The 17,657-nt window shown below is 56.9% G+C and overlaps 1 protein-coding gene across 3 annotated transcripts; it reads left to right on the top strand.

Annotated features, from left to right (window-relative positions):
• The first annotated feature begins 215 nt into the window (after window positions 1-215).
• SLC66A1 (solute carrier family 66 member 1) lies at window positions 216-14,736 on the top strand. 3 transcript variants are annotated; one of them, XM_028108561.2, is made up of 8 exons: window positions 216-275; window positions 3,927-4,095; window positions 11,922-12,051; window positions 12,544-12,631; window positions 13,146-13,288; window positions 13,410-13,502; window positions 13,902-14,087; window positions 14,219-14,736. In XM_028108561.2, the coding sequence occupies exons 2-8, from the start codon at window positions 3,932-3,934 to the stop codon at window positions 14,288-14,290; spliced, it is 876 nt and encodes a 291-aa protein (XP_027964362.1). In that variant the 5' UTR covers window positions 216-275; window positions 3,927-3,931; the 3' UTR covers window positions 14,291-14,736. The 3 variants fall into 3 exon arrangements, with proteins under 3 accessions (XP_027964362.1, XP_027964364.1, XP_027964366.1); XM_028108563.2 differs by having other exon boundaries at window positions 242-275; window positions 3,930-4,095; XM_028108565.2 differs by lacking the exon at window positions 216-275 and adding an exon at window positions 11,694-11,784 and having other exon boundaries at window positions 4,019-4,095.
• Window positions 14,737-17,657: the final 2,921 nt, after the last annotated feature.

The raw sequence follows: 17,657 nt of genomic DNA, 5'->3' as shown, positions 1-17,657 counted from the left end.
TGGAGCCGGGAGGCGGTGAGAGAACCAGGACAGGTCGGGCGCCTCCCCACCACGCACGCTCGGTTCGCTCTCACCGTTCGCACCGCCCCCAGGGACTGTCAGCTCTGTGCGCGGCGCAGGAGGCGGAGCCACGCGGCTCAGGGACGGGGGCGGGACGGGGCGGGACGGAGGCGGGACGGGGCGGGGCGGGGGGGGCGGGACGGGGCTTCGGGTCAGCTGACCCTGGCTGTGCAGACAGAACCCAGAAGCCGGCACCGGCGGCTGATCTTGACGCTGTGAGTTGGGTTTGAGGCTAGGGGCAAGCCCGAAGGCTGCGGGTGGGACTCTGGGCGTCGCTGCCACATCCTTCCAACAACCTCTTCCAGCCCCTGGAGCGTCTTGGGGCTTCTGTCCGCTCCTTGGGGCGCGAGATCCGGATACGAGGCTCTGGGCCGGGATTAGGTGGCCCCTCGGGAACATACGTCCCCCTCCTGAGCATGGTCTCTCGGACCAGCCTGGCCAGGGTTTGGGGTCTGGGTCCTCTTTTCACCTTCTCGTTCCGGGGGACGGGCCCCATCGTTTCCAACGGCTTTGTTTTCCCCAGGGCTGGCAGGGGAGGGGGCCTCGCGGCGTTTGAGCGCTGACCCCAGCAGCTGCCCTGTCATTATCCCCGACAAACAGGCGGCCCGCGCTGGCCTTAGTCACCAGGCGGCCAAGGACCCGGAGGCCTGGAGTTGGTGGTAGCCACCAGCGGGAGCTCCCCTCCCTTCCACATAGGCCGTGGTTCGGCAGCGAATCCCAGATTGCCCTCTCCCCTCCTCACGCCTGGGACAGGTTTGGAAGTGTGTACATGGGGAGGCTGGGTTTGGAAGTGTGAGGACTGGCTCGGGTCTTGTCCGTGCAACACTTAACCGGAAGCTGCTTTGCGCCAGGGACTGGGGGGAGGGTGGTGGAGGGACACACTACAACCAAAGCAAAGTAATAAGCTATGCCTGGCTCTTACTACTGAGTGTTTAATCTCTGCCAGGCACCATTCTAATCCCTTGGCCTGGATTATGTCATTTAATTCTGCAGTCGGTCTAGGAGGCGGGTACATACCCATTGTACAGATTGGAATTCTGAGGCTCAGTCACTTGCTCTGGAATTCTATGCTTGTGGGCATTAAGCAGGTCAGTTCCAGAGTGCTCTCTCCTCAAACTTAGGTCATCTGAGCTCACAGCTAGTTTCCTTCCTTCCTTCCCTCCCTTTTCTCTCTGTCTCCCTCTTTCTCTGTCTCCTCTCTCTTCCTCAGCACTGTCTGAACCTTTACTGTGCAGCTGGTGTTGCTGGCCCCGAGAATCAGTCACGGCATTCTTCAGATATGTGAAGGGGAAGGGAAGAGGTGACAGGTGTCATCCAGCCAGCCTTTGTACAGCGTCTTTGAGATGGCACTTTAGAACCCTGTCTCCTTACCAGGCCCTCCAGAGGGAGAAGGACACACTCCTAAGGGAAGAGACTGTATGTGCAGAAGCCTGGAGGCCTGCCGCTTCGGTGGGAAGCTTCTGTGGGAAGCATTTCCCTGACTCAGCTTGGGTCCAATAGAGGAGCTTGGGTGTGGCCCGAGATGCCTTCTCCATTGTAGGCTTTCTCAAAGCCTGGCCACGTGCATCAGAATCAGCTGGGGTTGCCTTTCTTTCTTTCTTTCTTTTTTTTTTAAGATTTTATTTTTAAGTAATCTCTACACCCAACATGGGCCTTGAACTCACAGCCCTGAGATCAAGAGTCGCGTTCCTTACCAACTGAGCCAGCCAGGCACCCCTGGGGTTGCTTCTTAAACCCAAAGTTCCTGATCTGAAGTCCAGAGAGACACTGAGCCTGAATTCTGGGCATGTGCCCTGCGAGGTTCCAAGGCACCCACCCCTGCTGTGGTCCTTGTCAAACCTATGGATGCAGTCAAGGTTTGTTGCAACCCTGGACATCCATCCTCGAAGTGCTGTTTGACCAGGAGGTGGGCCCATTCCCAGAAGCCAGGCCTGGGGCCCAGGCTGGCTCCCTAGCTGGGTCAGAACCTCCAGATGATGGGCCCTGTGTGCAGCGGCCCCCAGAGGAAGGCCCCTTCTGGTCGGGATTCAGGCGTGTCTGAGTGTCCCGAGCTGCACATATTCCCTGTGCAAGATCAGGGACCACCCACCCCGTGTTCTGGGCCCTGTGAGCCAAGCTACAATCCTCCAGACACCCCCTTCCCTCACTGGGCATGTGTTCACTTCATTTCCTCCCTAACCTGGTGAAAAGGAAGCGAGAGAGTGGCCGCAGGGTGGTTGAGCTCCTGGACTCTCATCCTCACAACAGCCTCCAGCATGGTTCGGTCAGGCCCGGGGTGGAGAGCCTTCCTTCTGTGCATTTCATCTGCACCGCCAACCCCAAGGAGCCAGGGTCATCATCCCCATTTTACAGACAAGGCTCAGACAGGTTCCTCACTCGGCCAAGGTGACCCAGTCTTACCTGGAAATGGGGGCAATCTGCCCCACCTCACAGGGAAGATACGAGGGTGGCTGTGTATTACTGTGATGAAAGGGACGGGCTCACTCAGAATCTGTAAGAGGGCGATGGCGGGGGGTGGGGTCCTGTGCGGGGGTGGTGGGGGGTGGGGTCCTGTGCGGGGGTGGCAGGGGGAGGGGGGGTAAAGGGACTTGCTTTTTTTTTTTTTAAGATTTTATTTATTTGACAGAGAGAGAGAGTGCGCACAAGCAGGGGGAGCAGCAGGGAGAGGGAGAAACCAAAGGTAGCTGTAGAGAGTCTCAGTCCAGTGAGGAAGGCCTCTGAGCATGGGGCAGGAAGCGGAAGCCTGCCTTCTGGCTGCTGGGGAGCTTGGGCAGTCAGCCAGACCACAGGTGGGGTGGGGGGTCTGCCACATCCAGGGACAGAAGCGCCTGAGGCAGCATGGCAGGGTGGCCAGGAGCTGGGGTTTGGGTCCCCATCCTGGCTTTGACTCCTGCCTCTGTCGCTTCCTGGCTGAGTGCAAGTCACTTCCCTGGTTCCTTGGATGTATCAGGAGCACCCCCCCTAACTCCCCTAATGGAGTTGATAGGACAGAATGAGTAAGATACCTGCAAGGTGCTAAGCCCAGAACTGGTGACGAGCTTCGTAATCAGGGGCTATGGTGAGTCTCACCTGGTAGAGATGGCGCCGTCTGGCTCCGCTTTCTCTCCCTTCTCTGGGACTGTCACACAGACCGTGACCGCTGTAGTCACTGTGCAGGGTGCCCGGGCATCGGGAGGGGACTTTCCTGCCCGCTCCTGCTACCAGCCACTTTCTGGCTTTGTGGGTGGTGAGAATGGGCAGATGGCTCCAGACTCCTCGCCAGCAGACATCCCGCCCACGCTGCTCCTGGAGAATTGTGCTTCAGCGCTGCTCTTGAATCCCAGCCACCTGCGCAAGCCCTGGACCCACCTGGCCCTTATTCTCCACTTGCCTCCCTGACTGGTGTTGGCCGGCAGCCCGACTTTCAGTGAGAGAATGTACTTAATGGGGCCTGGTCTCCCCAGATGTAATTTACAAAAGAGGAGATCGGAAACAATGTGAACGTTGGAGGGTTGTAACAAAGTGAGCGGAGGGTTCACTCTATGAGCTCATGTTACGGTCAGGACAACTATGAAGGAGGCACTGTGATCACCCCTTTTACAGATGAGGGAACTAACGCACAGGGAGGCTGAGGCACTTGCCCAAAGTCGCAGCACTGACGAGTGCTAAAGCTGGCATCTACACACTTGGCCCTGACCGCGGATCCGGCCCTGTCCTTGCACAGGTCGTCTGTGTACTTGAAGCTGATTGTGCCCTCGGAGTTCAGAGGCTCAGTCTGATTAAAACTGGGGATGGGCGTAGCTAGGGGCGGGCCACAGGATCCAGACCTGTCAAGGCTAAAGACCCCCTTCTCTTTCTCCCTGTGCATCCCTCCCTGCATCCCGCAGCAGCCATGGTCTGGAAGAAACTGGGCTCCGGCAACTTCTCCGACTGCCCCAATGGCTCCCGCCAGTGGATATGGGACGTGTTCGGTGAATGCGCCCAGGACGGCTGGGATGAGGCCAGCGTGGGCCTGGGTTTGATCTCCATTGTCTGTTTTGCAGCATCCACCTTCCCGTGAGTAATGGCCGGGTGGGGGGGTGGGGGGGCGGGACCAGGACGGGGGGGGGGGGGGCCGCGGGCTGGGGCGATGGCTTCAGGTACTGCCTGGAGGAGGGTCTCCCTGACCCGCCTTGGGCCTCTCCAGACTCAAGGCCAAATGTACTCCCATTCACTGATTTCCAGCCCACCCTGGAGGGCCCTGTCCTGGAGCCCACCCTAGGACTCGCCTTGGCTGGGCAATGCCAACGCACAGATGATAGTAACAGTATTAACCCTTAGTGCTGTTTGTTCAGTGCATGCTACGTACCTCAGTTCTGAGCACTTGACATGTTTTTACCTCATTTAAGCCTCATAACCCTGTGAAATAAGTAGTTACTGTTCCTATTTATGAGGGAACGGAAAGCCAGAGAGACTAAGTCACTTGTTCTAGGTTACACAGCTGAGAAGAAAGGAAGCAGAGGGGTGGGAGGGCTGACATGCCCCAAACACAGCCCTCGTCCGGTGACCGTCTGGTGATGGGGTGGGCGAGCGGTGATTACAAGATAGTGGGACCACTGCTGTGATTGAGGAACGGGAACACACTGTGACCTGGGAGAGTCACTTTGCTGCTCTGTACCTCGGCTTCCTCATCTGCAAAATGGCAGTGTTGTTCCCGACCTCCCAGGGCTGCTGTGAGGATGGGACGAGGGAGTGTTCATAAAGCACGGGACTCAGGGCCTTTGTACCATGTGGGCACAATCCCATGGCTGGACAGAGTGTGTGGGGGTCAGGGGCACAGGGAGAGGTGAGGTCGCAGAGGTCACCAAGAACCCTGTAATGTGAGGCTTCTCCACTGTTAGGAAATCGGCTCTTTATCCTGAGGGAGAAAGATAAGGGTTTAATCAGGAGCTCAACATTTTCTAAAAATAGCTTATGGAGAGAGAGTCCACATACCATGTAATTAGTCCATTTACATGTATAATTCAGTGTTTTTAGTGTATCTGCAGAGTCGTGTAACCAATGCCATAATCAGTTTTAGAATACTCTCATCACCCTAAAAAGAAACCCCCAAAGCAATGAGTCATTCCTGATTTCCCCCGAAGCTCCCAGCCCCTGGCAACCAGCCGTCTACCTCCTGTCTCTGTAGATTTGCCAACTCTGGACATTTCCTGTAAATGGAACCGTAGAGCATGTGAAAGACCAGCTTCTTTCACTTAACAGAACATCTTCAGGAGTTACCTGTGCTGTAGCAGGTGTCAGGACCTCATTCCTTTGTGCGTAATGTTCCACTGTGTGATACGCCACCTTTTATTCATTCATTCACTGATGGATGTTTGGTCTGTTTCTACTCTGAACATTCATGTGCAAGTTTTTGTGGGTACATATGTTTTTACTTCTCTTGGGTATATGCTTACGTAGTGAAATTGCTGGGTCATAGGGTAACTTTGTGTTTAATCTTTTTAAGGATTTTTTTTTTCTTAAGATTTATCTGACAGAGAGAGACACAGCGAGAGAGGGAACACAAGCAGGGGGAGTGGGAGAGGGAGAAGCAGGCTTCCCGCAGAGCAGGGAGCCTGATGCGGGGCTCGATCCTAGGACCCGGGGATCACAACCTGAGCCGAAGGCAGATGCTTAACGACTGAGCCCCTCTTTTAAGGATGTTTAAAAAACGTTATTAAGCCCCGGTTTCATGACTTGGTCTAGCCCTAATGACATCATTTGGGGCCTCTGGTTTTCTTTTTCTTTTCTTTTTTTTTTTTAGATTTTATTTTTTTTTTAAATAATCTCTACACCCAACATTTGGCTCAAACTCACAACCCCGAGATCGAGAGTCAAGAGTCACATGCTCCACAGACTGAGCCAGCCAGCAGGGCGCCCCCTGTGGTTTTCTTTTTCACAGGGAACTGTCAGACTGTTTCCCAAAGAGGCTGTACCATTTTCCATTCCCTCCAGCCCTGTGTGAGGTTCCAATGTGTCCATATCCCATCCAATGGTTGGAAGTGTTATCACGTTGTAGTTTATGATTTGAATTTGCCTGACGGCTAGTGATGTTAAGTAGCTTTTCATGTGATTTTGGCCATTTGTATATCCTCTTTGGAAAAAGGACTGTTCAGATCCTTTGCCTATTTTTCAATTGGATTATTTGCCCTTTTGTTGTTGAGTTGTAGGAGTTCTTTTTAAGATTTTATTTATTTATTTGAGAGAGAGAGAGCGCGCGCACTGATGGGGGGGGATGGGCAGAGGCAGAGGGAGAAGCAGGCTCCCTGCTGAGCAGGGAGCCCGATGCAGCGCATGATTCCAGGACCCTGGGATTGTGACCTGAGCTTAACTGAGTCACCCAGGCGCCCCTGAGTTGTAAGCGTTCTTTATACATTCTGGATACGACAGCCTCATGATCTGCAAATATTTTCTCCCATTCTGTGGGTTCTCTTTGCACTTTCTTGATTGCATCCTTTGAAGCACAGAAGTTCTGCGGGTGGATGATGTACAGTTTATCTCTTTTTTCTTTTTTGCTTGTGCTTTTGGTGTCATATCTAAAAAAACATCGTCGCAGGGTGCCTGGGTGGCTCAGTCATTAAGCGTCTGCCTTCGGCTCAGGTCATGATCCCAGGGTCCTGGGATCGAGCCCCACGTCGGGCTCCCTGCTCCACAGGAAGCCTGCTTCTCCCTCTCCCGCTCCCCCTGCTTGTGTTCCCTCTCTCGCTGTGTCTCTCTCTGTCAAATAAATATTTAAAAAAAATAAAGAATAAAAAAATAAAAAAACATCATCACCTAATCCAAGTAACAGAGATTTACCCTGATTGTAACCGGGGTTCAGGGCCGCAAGAGCGTGGGGCTCTGGGTAGGGGGCCACCCAGCCAGATCAAGTTCAGCCACTCGCCACTGACAAAATCCAAAGGCAGAGACATGAGTGGTGGTGAAACGAGAAAGGAATTTATTTCTGTGAGGCCAACACTGGCAAAACCACGGACTGGTGTTTCTAAGACTGTCTCCTAAGTGCTGATGATACTTCCAGAATTATATAAGGAAAGCGAGGGACAATGGTCGGTGGGTACATGCAGGGGCACGGGGAAGTCAGGTGGTTCATTGTCTTGGGCTTAGTCCCTCCGGGTCTTCCGGACATGGGGCAGTCCTTGTTGCTTCAGCGGGTAGTTTTGGTTCCCTTCTGGATGCTTTGTGCACAGGGTCTTTTGCCTGAGTTAAGGGATAAGCTAGAAAGAAGAACTTAATCAATTAGAAAGTTTGAGGTCAAGGAGCACCTGGGTGGCTCAGTCAGTTAAGCCTCCGACTCTTGATTTTGGCTCAGGTCTTGATCTCACGATGGTGAGTTCAAGCCCTGTGCTGGGTGTGGCGCCTACTTAAAAAAATATATATAGAAATTTGAGGTCAAAATGAAGGTAGTCAAGCTCTTTTGCATTATCTTTTTTCCTCTAACAGTTTTATAGATTTGCCTTATTCTGACACCAGTGTCCCTGTGTGTTTTTTCCCACACTGCCAAGCATCTAATGCCATTCAGACACTGTCTTCCATGGGACGGCATCAGATCCCACAGGTGAAGGGCTCAGGCCCACAAGACTGCCCCTCCCCCTCCAGATGTCAGTCACAAGTTCAGGTTCTCACTTCTGCTTCTGATTGGTGTAGACCAGCTATAGACTGGAGGTCCCAACAAATCCCCTACCTGGTTTTGATTAATTTGCTAGAGCGGCTCACAGAAAGAGAAACATTTGACTCACTGGTTTATTATGAAAGGATACAGGGAACGCCCAGATGGAAGAGATGCACAGGGCAGGGGGGCAGACAGGGGCATGGAGCTTCCCGTTCCTCTCCCAGGGCGCCACTCTCCCTGAACCTCTGCAATTCACTGACCCAGAAGCTCTCCGAACCTGTCCATTTGAGTTCTTCTGGAGGCTTCACTGCACAGGAATGATTGATGACATCATTGGCCGTTGGTGATTGAACTCCATCTCCAGCCCCTCCCCTTCCCCAGAGGTCAGGAAAATGGGACTGAAAGTTCCAAGAGTTTAATCACATCATGGCAGCCAGCCCTCACCTCTAGGTGACCCAGAGGCTTTCCAAAAGTCACCTCATTAATTAACAAAAGGCACCTTTATTGCTCAAATCACTTAGGAAATTCCAAGAGTTTTAGGGATATTCTGCCAGGGATGGGGTGAAAACCAAATATATGTCTGTCTTCTTTCCTTTCCTTTCCTTTTCCTTCCTTCCTTCCTTCTTTCCCTCCCTCCCTCCCTCCCTCCTTCCTCCTTCTTCCTTGCTTCCTGTGGGGAGAGGGAGAGAGAGAATCTTAAGCAGGCTCCAAGCCCAGAGTGGAGCCCGAAGTGGGGCTTGATCTCAGGACCCTGAGATCATGACCTGACCCAAAAAACAAGACTCTGTACTTAACCAGCTGAGCTACCCGGGTGCCCCTATGTTTCTTATTGTAAATCACAGTATCACAAGTTAGCTTTTAAATTTAGGTCTGTTAAAAAACAAAATTACCGGGGTGCCTGGGTGGCTCAGTCGTTAAGCGTCTGCCTTCAGCTCAGGTCATGATCCCAGGGTCCTGGGATCGAGCCCCACGTCGGGCTCCCTCCTCTGAGGGAAGCTTGCTCTCCCTCTCCCACTCCCGCTGCTTGTGTTTCTGCTCTTGGTATCTCTGTCTCTGTCAAATAAATAAATAAAAGGTCTTAAAAAAATAAAAACGCCTTTAAAAAAATTACTCTTATTAAATTTGAAGACACAATTAGTGTTGTTAAGCCATTCATGAATTGGGCAGCATCCCATCTAGCAAATAGAGAGATGTTCTAAGGAGTTTTATAAAATGGAAGGTTTTTATAGGAAAGAGGGTGGGGCAAGAAATTATTAGCAAGAAAAAAAAAGGGATTATATCAGGCAAGTTCATTTTCCTGCAGGGGGTCTTAGTAGATGATCTCATCTTCCTTTGTGGGGGATGGAGAGGGCCCATGTGACAGGTGACCTCATTGCTACTGACCAGAAAATTCCTGACCAATTAAGACTACATTCCTGGGGGAGGTTGAAATGTGATTAGGTTTGTTATTATGCCCCTGTTTGGTGATTTGGCCTAAGTGACTCCATCTTGGGTTGTGGTTTTCTTTTTAATGGGTCTTTGATACAGTTTGAGTTGTATTTTATATATGGTGTGGGGTAGGGGTCCAGTCTCATTCTTTTGTATGGAGATAACTGGTTGTCCCAGTACCATGTGTTTCAAAGACCCTTCTTTCCCCCATGGAATTATCCTAGTACCTCATTGTGGACTTGACATTTTTACTGAGGCCACAGTAGGTATGTTGAAAGTAAACAAAACAGATGCCATCCTTGCCTTTGCAGAACTTCTGTTCCCGCTACCTTTAAAAGGCAGTCAGGGGGCGCCTGGGTGGCTCAGTTGGTTAAGCGACTGCCTTAGGCTCAGGTCATGATCCTGGAGTCTCTGGATTGAGTCCTGCATCGGGCTCCCTGCTTGATGGGGAGTCTGCTTCTCCCTCTGACCCTAACCCCTCTCATGTGCTCTCTCTCTCTCTCTCATTCTCTCTTTCTCAAATAAATAAATAAAATCTTTAAAAAAATACACTTGATCTTAGCCAAAAGGCCGAAAAGCGATAAAATCTTTAAAATAAATAAGTAAATAAATAAAAGGCAGTCAGGGAGTCATAGGGAAGAAGGACCGGCAGGACAGGGAGTGAGACTGAAGGCAGGGAGGCCACCTTGGAGGCCATGGAAGCCATCCAGCAAGAAGCGATATCGGGGGCATTGGAGTCACCCTGTATAGGCTGACTGGACAGGTGTGGGTGACCGCTGGAGGCCGAGGGAGAGAGACACCCTGTTCCAGAGAGAGAGAGCCTGCTCTAGGACTATCTGAGGAGCTGGCTGAGGCTTCCCCTTCCTGCCATGACATAATGTTGGCCCTGCGTGAGCCTGGCTGATGAACCAGTGAGGGGGGTCAGAGGCCTGGGAGAGAGCCCCAGGTGACAGCAGGAAGGGCAGCTGCCTTCATGCTCCTCCTCAGGACTCAGCCTTTCTTGGGTGCGATAAAATCACTTTCCCTGCAATTTAATGGAGACTTGCCAAGTCACATGTCCTAGAAGGGGCTTTAGGGGCCATAGGATAGACCTTAATTAGGGGCCTCCCTGATGCCAGGCCTGAGCTGGACACTATCCCTGCCCTCAGGAGGCTTGAGTCCAGGAGGGACAAGGATGTCCTGTGTTACAAAGGAGAAGGTAGGAGACACTGGCAGGCTGTGTCCAGGAAGGCCGTGGGGAGGAAGTGACATTTCCTGAGCCATGAAAGACAAAGAGGAGGGAGCGGGCTGGCTGCCTGCCAATGAAGAGTCTGGAGAAAGAGAAATAAGTCCTGGTGGAGGGGGCAGGGCGGGGGACAGCTGGCCCTGGGGGCCTCCCTGAAGAGCAGGGGAAGGCTCCGAGTGCTTGTGGGGAGCCTGGGGTTTTAGATCCTTGAGAGGGAGCAGATTCAAGGGGAGCCAGGCTTGGATAGGAGACAGAGAGGCACGTGGATGGGGTGTTGGTGCGAGGAGGGTGTCTCCACAGGAGGAGGAGAAGGAAGTTTGGCCGTGGGAAGATCCAGGGCCATACCCGGCTTTCTCAGTTTCTGACTTGGGTGTTGTGGGGGATGAGGTGCCATTTAGTCCCCTTTTATTTAAAAACACACAGACGAGGGGCACCCAGGTGGCTCAGGCAGTTAAGCAGCCCACTCTTGGTTTCGGCTCAGGTCATGGTCTTGGTTGTGAGATCGAGCCCTGAATCAGGCTCTGTGCTCAGCGCTGACTCTGCTTGGGATTCTCTCTCTCTCTCCCTCCCTCCCTCCCTCCCCCCCTCCCTCCCTCCCTCCCTCCCTCTGCCCCTCCCCCTGCTCATGCTCTAGCTCTCTCTCAAATAAATAAATCTTTAAAAAAGTTAAAAAAGATTCCTTCTCTCCCTCTGCCCTCCCCCACTCTCTCTCTCTCTCTCTCAAAATAATAATAATAAATAAAATAAATATACAGAAGATTAAACAGAAAAAGAGTAAATGGCAGTTGCTTGAAGGTTAGGAGGGACTCGAGAGGGAGGGGCTGGGTCCGGAGGGCTGTGATCCTGGCTCCAAGCCTCCCTGTGACCTGACTGGCCCAGTCCCGAGGAGGAGCAATAGTGACTAGCCCTGCCCTCAGGGGGTTCTGCAGGGCTGAAAGAGTTAATATGCACAAAGGGCTCAGAACTCTGCCTGAGGCCCATTACCTGTGGCCTGTTGTCAGCACTGAGCTCATGCTGACACTTGGCCTTTGAGAAAACAACCAGAATATCCAAAGCCACAAGCCACGGGGCAGTAATGGAGAGCTGCGGGCCATCCCGCCCTGCCCCATTGCCCTTTGAAGGTCATGGGCTGTGGTTTGGCCTATCTTATCATCATCAACCGCTCCTGGAGATAGGGCAGCGCCAGGCCATGGCTCCCTGCCGCCCCGCTACCACCACCACCACCACCACTGTCCCTTTCACTCCCCCCCCCCCACTGCTTTCCCTCCATAGAAGAAAGAATGCCGGGTCCCTGTGACGTGGTTCTCTTCTTGGAGCACGGCGGTGGCGGGGGGCAGTGACACAAAACTCCGGGTCCCCACTGGGAGACCGTAGGGTGCTCTGGAGGGGAATCTGAGGAATGCTATGGATGACTCCGGAAAGATGCACCTGCCATGGATTTCCCTGGTTGGAAGAGAATCCGCTGGTAAGAATCCCCAGAGGACACCGAAAGGTTCCTGCTCCCGCCTGCCGGCAGGATGGACTCACAAGCAACTTCCCTGCTTCCCCGGCCCCGGGCCGCCTCCTGCCCTGAGCCCGCGTCTTCTTCCTCCTTGGCTGCAGCCAGTACATCAAGGCCTGCAGGACCGGCAACATGGACCAGGCGCTGTCTCTGTGGTTCCTCTTGGGCTGGATCGGAGGAGACTCCTGCAACCTCATCGGGTCCTTCCTCGCTGACCAGCTGCCCCTGCAGGTGGGTCCGAGCAGGGGCGGGGCAGGCCGCCGGGACGGCCATGGCAGAGGGAGGGCCTCCGCACTGGAGAGCGCGCCCTCCGCCCCGCCGTGCGGCGTGACAGGCGGCTTGTCGGTACTCTTCTCCGGGCCTCAGTTTCCCCATCTGCGAAACGAGCACATCAAACCAGAGGATGGCTCTGGGGTGCTGAGGTCCTGACTGAGCTGCCAGGGTGTGGGGCCACAGAGGAGGAAAGGTTTCCCTCGGGGCGGGGGGGGGGGCGGTGACAGGTGCCAGGAATCCATCGTGTTCCCCAGCGGGACGGTTCCGTCTTCGCGGCTTCTGTTCTGCCAAGGCACGCCCGCCCCCTGTCCTCCCTGTGTCCCGGGGGGCCTGCTGGCAGCCTGCTCTCGAGTTCTGCCGGCTGGACACAGAGGAGGACACAGGAGGGCAGGGTGGTGACATGGGTCGGTTGGGCCATGCCGCCGCTGCGGGCCCGCGCCTCTCTTGCAGACCTACACGGCGGTGTACTACGTGCTGGCCGACCTGCTGATGCTGGCCCTCTACTTTCACTACAAGTTTAAGAAGCGCCCCTCTCTGCGTGAGTGTGGGGAGCGGGGCGGCGGGAGGCAGTGGGCTTCGCACCGCGCAGCGGTCACTGCTCCGGCCTTGTGGGCGACCCCGCGCCCACAGCCCCGGGCGGCCGAGATGGGCCGGACCACGGGGCTTGCTCTTTCTTCCCTTGGGTCGCATCCCACAATCGTGGCTTCAGCTGTTCCTCTGTACCTGGCCCTGGGCTTGGACACAGGTCACCGCTGCCCCTGAGGATCGAGAAGGGGCGGGAGTCAAGGTCAGAGGGAGGCACTTGGGGGTGGGGCTGTCTCATGAGCATGTCTGCTCTGGGTGACCCCCTCCTGCCCTTGTCTCTCCTTTACAACCCTGGGAGAAGGGTGCTGTTACTACACCCATTCTACGGAGGAGGCATTAAAGCTCAGAGAGGTCAGGTTCCTTGCCGAGAGTCACATAGCTGCCGAAGGGCAAGGCCAGGACTCAAGTCCTGGTCTGTTTGCTGCCACTGGTACCTGACCTTGGCTTCCCTCCTGTCTCCTGTCCAGTGTCTACCCCCATCAATTCCGTGCTGCTCTTTGTCCTGGGGGTGGTGTGTGCCTTCCCGCTGCTGAGGACCACTGGCCCGGTGGCTGCCCCGAGGGAGGTCTTCCGGGGCCGCACGCTCCTGTCAGTGGAGCCGGGCAGTAAGGTGAGGTGTGGGTCAGTGCCGGGGGGGTGTGGGCTGGGGACCGGCTCGTCCCGATGGAGCGGGGATCGCATGCCGCACCTCTGGCCCCTCCCGGGCACTGAGCAGCCCCCTGCCCTCTCAGCCCTTCACTCAGCAGGAAATCATCGGTTTCGCCATCGGCTCTGTCTCCAGTGCGCTCTACCTGCTGTCCCGGCTGCCTCAGATCCGCACCAACGTGAGCCCGGGGCAGGGGCGGGGGTGGGGGGGCCCCCCGCTGGGTCAGGGCGTGGGGTCTTTGTGCAACAGGTCTGGGTTCAAACTGCCGGTCGGCTTAAGTGCATCCAGTTCTCCAGGCCTCAGTTTCTGCCCCTGGGAAGTGGGCACGATGAGGCCTGTCTAGTCCCGTGTGTGTCTCAGAGAAGCAGCGGGTCAGGTGAGGAGGCCAGGGCCCGGCCGACAGTCCTGAAAGATGCCGAGAAAGGGGCGTGGTGGGCCCGGGGAGGCTGGCGGGGCGGCCAGTCTCCCGCGGACCAGGCACACGGTGACAAACCTGCTCAGGGCATGCCCAGTGGGACGGGGCAGCGTGACAAGAACCCTGGCCGAGGCCTCTGACCCCAGTCCCCCTCACCCCCAGTTTCTGAGGAAGTCGACGCAGGGCGTCTCCTACTCGCTGTTCGCCTTGGTGATGCTGGGGAACACGCTGTACGGGCTGAGCGTGCTGCTCAAAAACCCCGAGGTGGGCCAGAGCGAGGGCAGCTACCTGCTGCACCACCTGCCCTGGCTCGTGGGCAGCCTGGGCGTGCTGTTGCTCGACACCATCGTATCCTTCAGGGGCGGGGGTCATGGCAGCCTGTCAGGGCGGGGGGGGGGAGGGAAGAGGGGAGCATTCCCGAGGGAGCCAAGGCCCCTCCCAGCCTCTGCTCGGTTTGGCCTTGACGTTGGCCCCTCCAGATCTCCATACAGTTCCTGGTGTACAGGGACACGGCCACGTCCTCGGAGCGTCAGCCCCTCCTCCCCAGTTGACCCGGACCCAGGCCAAGCCCGGGACTACGGGGACCTCCAGATGCCGCTCCCAGGAAGGGACAAGTGTGGGCAGACATGGTGCTGCTGACCCTGGACTGGGCCGAGGAGGCGGCCGGGGGCGCCTTGAGGGCCCGGCCCAGCTGCCTCCCCCACCTCCGAAACCTCCTGGCCGACTCTTCCAGGAACCCTGACTGGCTGACTCTTCAGGGAGCGGGGAGCAAGAGGGTTGCGGAGGCCAGCCCCTCCCCGAGTCTGAGGCTGCTGTCCCTGGGAGCCTCGAGGGAGGGGCTGCAGCGGAGACCTCGGCCCCTCCGAAGGCAGTGGGCGCCCCTCGACCCACCTCCCTCCATCTGCCTGCACACCCCCTGGAGCGGGGTGCACCTGCAGCTGGGTGTCCCCAGGACTGTCCCGTTGACTGCAGACAGCCCAGTAAACGGTACCTCCCAGTGAGGCCTCTTTCTGTTGCTCCTTCCCCGAGGTGCCGCGGTCTGGGCTGCTCCGGGCAACAGCAGTGCGCGGGGATCTGGGCCCCAGCTTCCGGGTCCCAGGTGGGGGCCTGGAGGTCGGGATATGGCAGAGCCGAGCAGGAGCGGACTGCCCAGCCTCCGGGGGGACCTCGGGTTTTCTCACCGGCTTCTCTGTGACAGACCCCACACCTGGGGCTGATGAGACAGCAGTGAGAATGACAGGGTCCCGGCCCCTCAGTGCTCAGGAAGAAGCAGAATAGTTGAGGTTCAGATCGTAGTTCTGCTGCTTTGCTTCTCTGTGCCTCAGTTACCTCATCTGTGAAATGGGATGTATGTTATAAGATGGTGCAGTTGGCGGAGGTTAGCCCCGAAGTCTGGCATGTGGTAAGCACGCCCTAAAGGTTCGCTTTGATAATTTTCAGTTGGAGGAGAGGCACTTCCAGATCTCCCCGCAGATCAGGGAGACCTTCCTGGAGGAGGTGACATGCAGAAGGCCGGGCAGGAGATAGCAGGGGAGGGGGGCTGTGGCAGGCAGGAGGAAGGAGGTGCAAGAGCAGTGGGAAGGGAGGAGAGGACAGGGCTCAGCCCTGAGCTCTAGTCCTGGGCCCCAGCCTCGCTTCGTCTCCCAGACCCCGTTCTGAGTCCACTTGTTGGCCATGACCCTGTGGGTGCCTGAAGGGCTGGGTCCGGGAGAGAAGCTGTGGCTCAGGCTTTCTGAATCTCCTCTACCTGCCCCGGGGACGGGAGGGAGCTCGGCAGTGGGGCCTGCAGCCCAGTCTGGTGCTGCATAGATTGGCCCAGGCTGTGCTGGGCACTGGGGGGCGGCGGGGGGGGGGCGGTGACCCCGGCTCCAGTCCTTGTCCTCACGGAGGGAAGCCGGCTGCCGGGCCCCGGGGGTAAGGGCTTTGACCAGAAGGTACAAAGTGCCATCAGAATGAGGAGACTCCCCAGGGAAGGCCTCACGGAGGAGGAGCCCGGGAGCTGAATCCTGAAGGCGGAGGGACGTCAGGAAGGGGCAAAGGTGTGTGCACGGGCCTGAGCTGGGGTCGCTGCAAAGCCAGGCTGAGTGTAGACAGGGTCGTGGGGCCGGGGCCAGGGCGCACAGCAGGTCGGGGGAGAGAAGGCAGGAATTGGGATCCGGGAGACCAGGGAGAGCCTCTTCTGAGGTTCAAGTGGGCAGTGAGGCCAAGTCGGGCCAGCGTCCCCCGGGGCCCTTCCTGGGTCGTGCCTGCGGAGCACCGTGTGCAGCCCCACACGGGGCTGGTGTTTGTTGAGCACGTGCTGTGTGCTGGGCTGGGCTGTGCCCTATGGGATCGGTGCGGTTGGGATGGCCAGTTGACAGATGGAAAACAGGCTTTGAGGGGTCAAGCGGCTTGCTCGAGGTCGAGCGGCTTTTCAAACCCCATTCTGTCCCTCTGCTGCAGGGGCCGCCCCACACCTGGCCGGAACTGGGGCTCTCGGGGTTCAGAGATCGGGGCTGCGTGCCGCCCAGCTTCCCCTCGCTCTCAGGGGCGGCCCAACCCTGCGGGGCTTAGGCTCCCTTCCCGTTTCCTCGAGCCCCTGGCGCCGTCCCAGGCGAAGGTGCCCCTGGGCCCCCGCTGGCTCAGGCCTGGGCCCGGGCCTGGTTCAGATGCCCTTTGCCAGGCAGCGGCTGGCCCCACGCAGGGCCGTGACCTCACCTGACGCCAGTTACCGGGGGCTCCGTCATAGGGCAGCGAGAGCCCCAAGGGCCGGCGCAAGTCAGAGCTGCGGGGAGGAGATGGAGTGTCGCAGCCCTGCCCGGAAGCCCTCACCTCGTGAGGGTCACCTCATCCCTTTCTTCCGGGAAGCACCGGGTCGTCTGTGGGGTGCTGGCTCTTGCTTTCCAGCACTGCCCAGTGGGCTGCTTCCTCCTCAGGAAGCCCCCGGTCTGATGGCTGTGGCCCGGGCCCGGGCAGTGCCCTGTCTGACTGAGGAGGAGGAGGTGGTGGAGTGCTCGTGCCCCAGCGCCTGGCACCGGGTGACATTAGCTTCTCCAGTGCCCGGGCCTCCCCAGCTGACGGATGCGTTCGTTCCTCTGCACTGGCGGGGCCATGCGCAGGGGAGAGGCGCTCCGGCGGACCCTGTTTCTCCCCGGGGTGCACGCCTCTTTACCTCGCTGCAGGCGGGGGCTGGCCCGAAGGGATGAGCACCCCCCTTAGACCCGTCCTCCCGCCTGACTTTTGCGCGGGCTTAGTGGAGGTCGGCGTCTAGGTTTCAGGCCCAGGCTCACCCAAGAAAGGGGCAGCGCCCTGGTCACTTGCCTATTGTCCTTGTCCGGGAGGGATTCTCCCTCTGGACACTCACGGGGAGCAGGAGGCTGGGCCAGTCACCCCTAAAGAGCCCTTCCTTGGCAGCTCATATTTTAACTATTGAATGAGAGGCCGGGTGCGCAAACGCCTCACACAGCGTCTGGTCCCAGTGTCCCCCCCGAATCCTGGGGGGCAGGAAAAGCTGGCTGGCGGGCAGGTGGCAGTCTCCTACAAAGCAGAAGGAAGGGCCCAGCGTGCCCGTCCTCAGCATGTGGCCCCAGGCCCTCCCAGCCCGGGATTATTCAGCGAACATGGGATTTTTTTAAGCCACAGCTTGGACATGGCCTTCAGTCCCCAGAGCTGAGAGAGGGGAGCAGCCCATAGCTCACTCCCCTCCCCCTCTCTATTTCTCCTGCTGTTGGACTTGGCTTTCACTGTTGTTGAATGGAGGGACTGCAGAGGCCGCTGGGTAGACCGCCAGCTGCCGAGACCTAACTACTTGCCCCAACTTGCACACGCTAACCTGATCAGGTTAGTGTTAGCCCCGTGGCGGGGAGTGGGGATCGCCTTCTGCTGCGGGCTAACTCCATTCACCTGAAAACTATTGATCAGTCCCCTAGCCCTGTGACA

This window comes from Eumetopias jubatus, unplaced genomic scaffold (genome assembly GCF_037043125.1).
Source record: "Eumetopias jubatus isolate StellerSeaLion01/CBP00866 unplaced genomic scaffold, mEumJub1_p1.0 scaffold_4, whole genome shotgun sequence".
Classification (NCBI taxonomy): Eukaryota; Metazoa; Chordata; class Mammalia; order Carnivora; family Otariidae; genus Eumetopias; species Eumetopias jubatus.
The sequence above is the reverse complement of the archived record's forward strand: the minus strand, read 5'-3'. Positions and strand labels throughout refer to the sequence as shown.

Coding starts and splice junctions, on each gene's coding strand:
- SLC66A1 (XM_028108561.2), top strand. CDS start 3,932: ATGGTCTGGAAGAAACTGGGCTCCGGCAACTTCTCCGACTGCCCCAAT. Junction 12,632..13,145: donor TAAGAAGCGCCCCTCTCTGC/GTGAGTGTGGGG, acceptor TCTCCTGTCCAG/TGTCTACCCCCATCAATTCC. Junction 13,289..13,409: donor CAGTGGAGCCGGGCAGTAAG/GTGAGGTGTGGG, acceptor CTGCCCTCTCAG/CCCTTCACTCAGCAGGAAAT.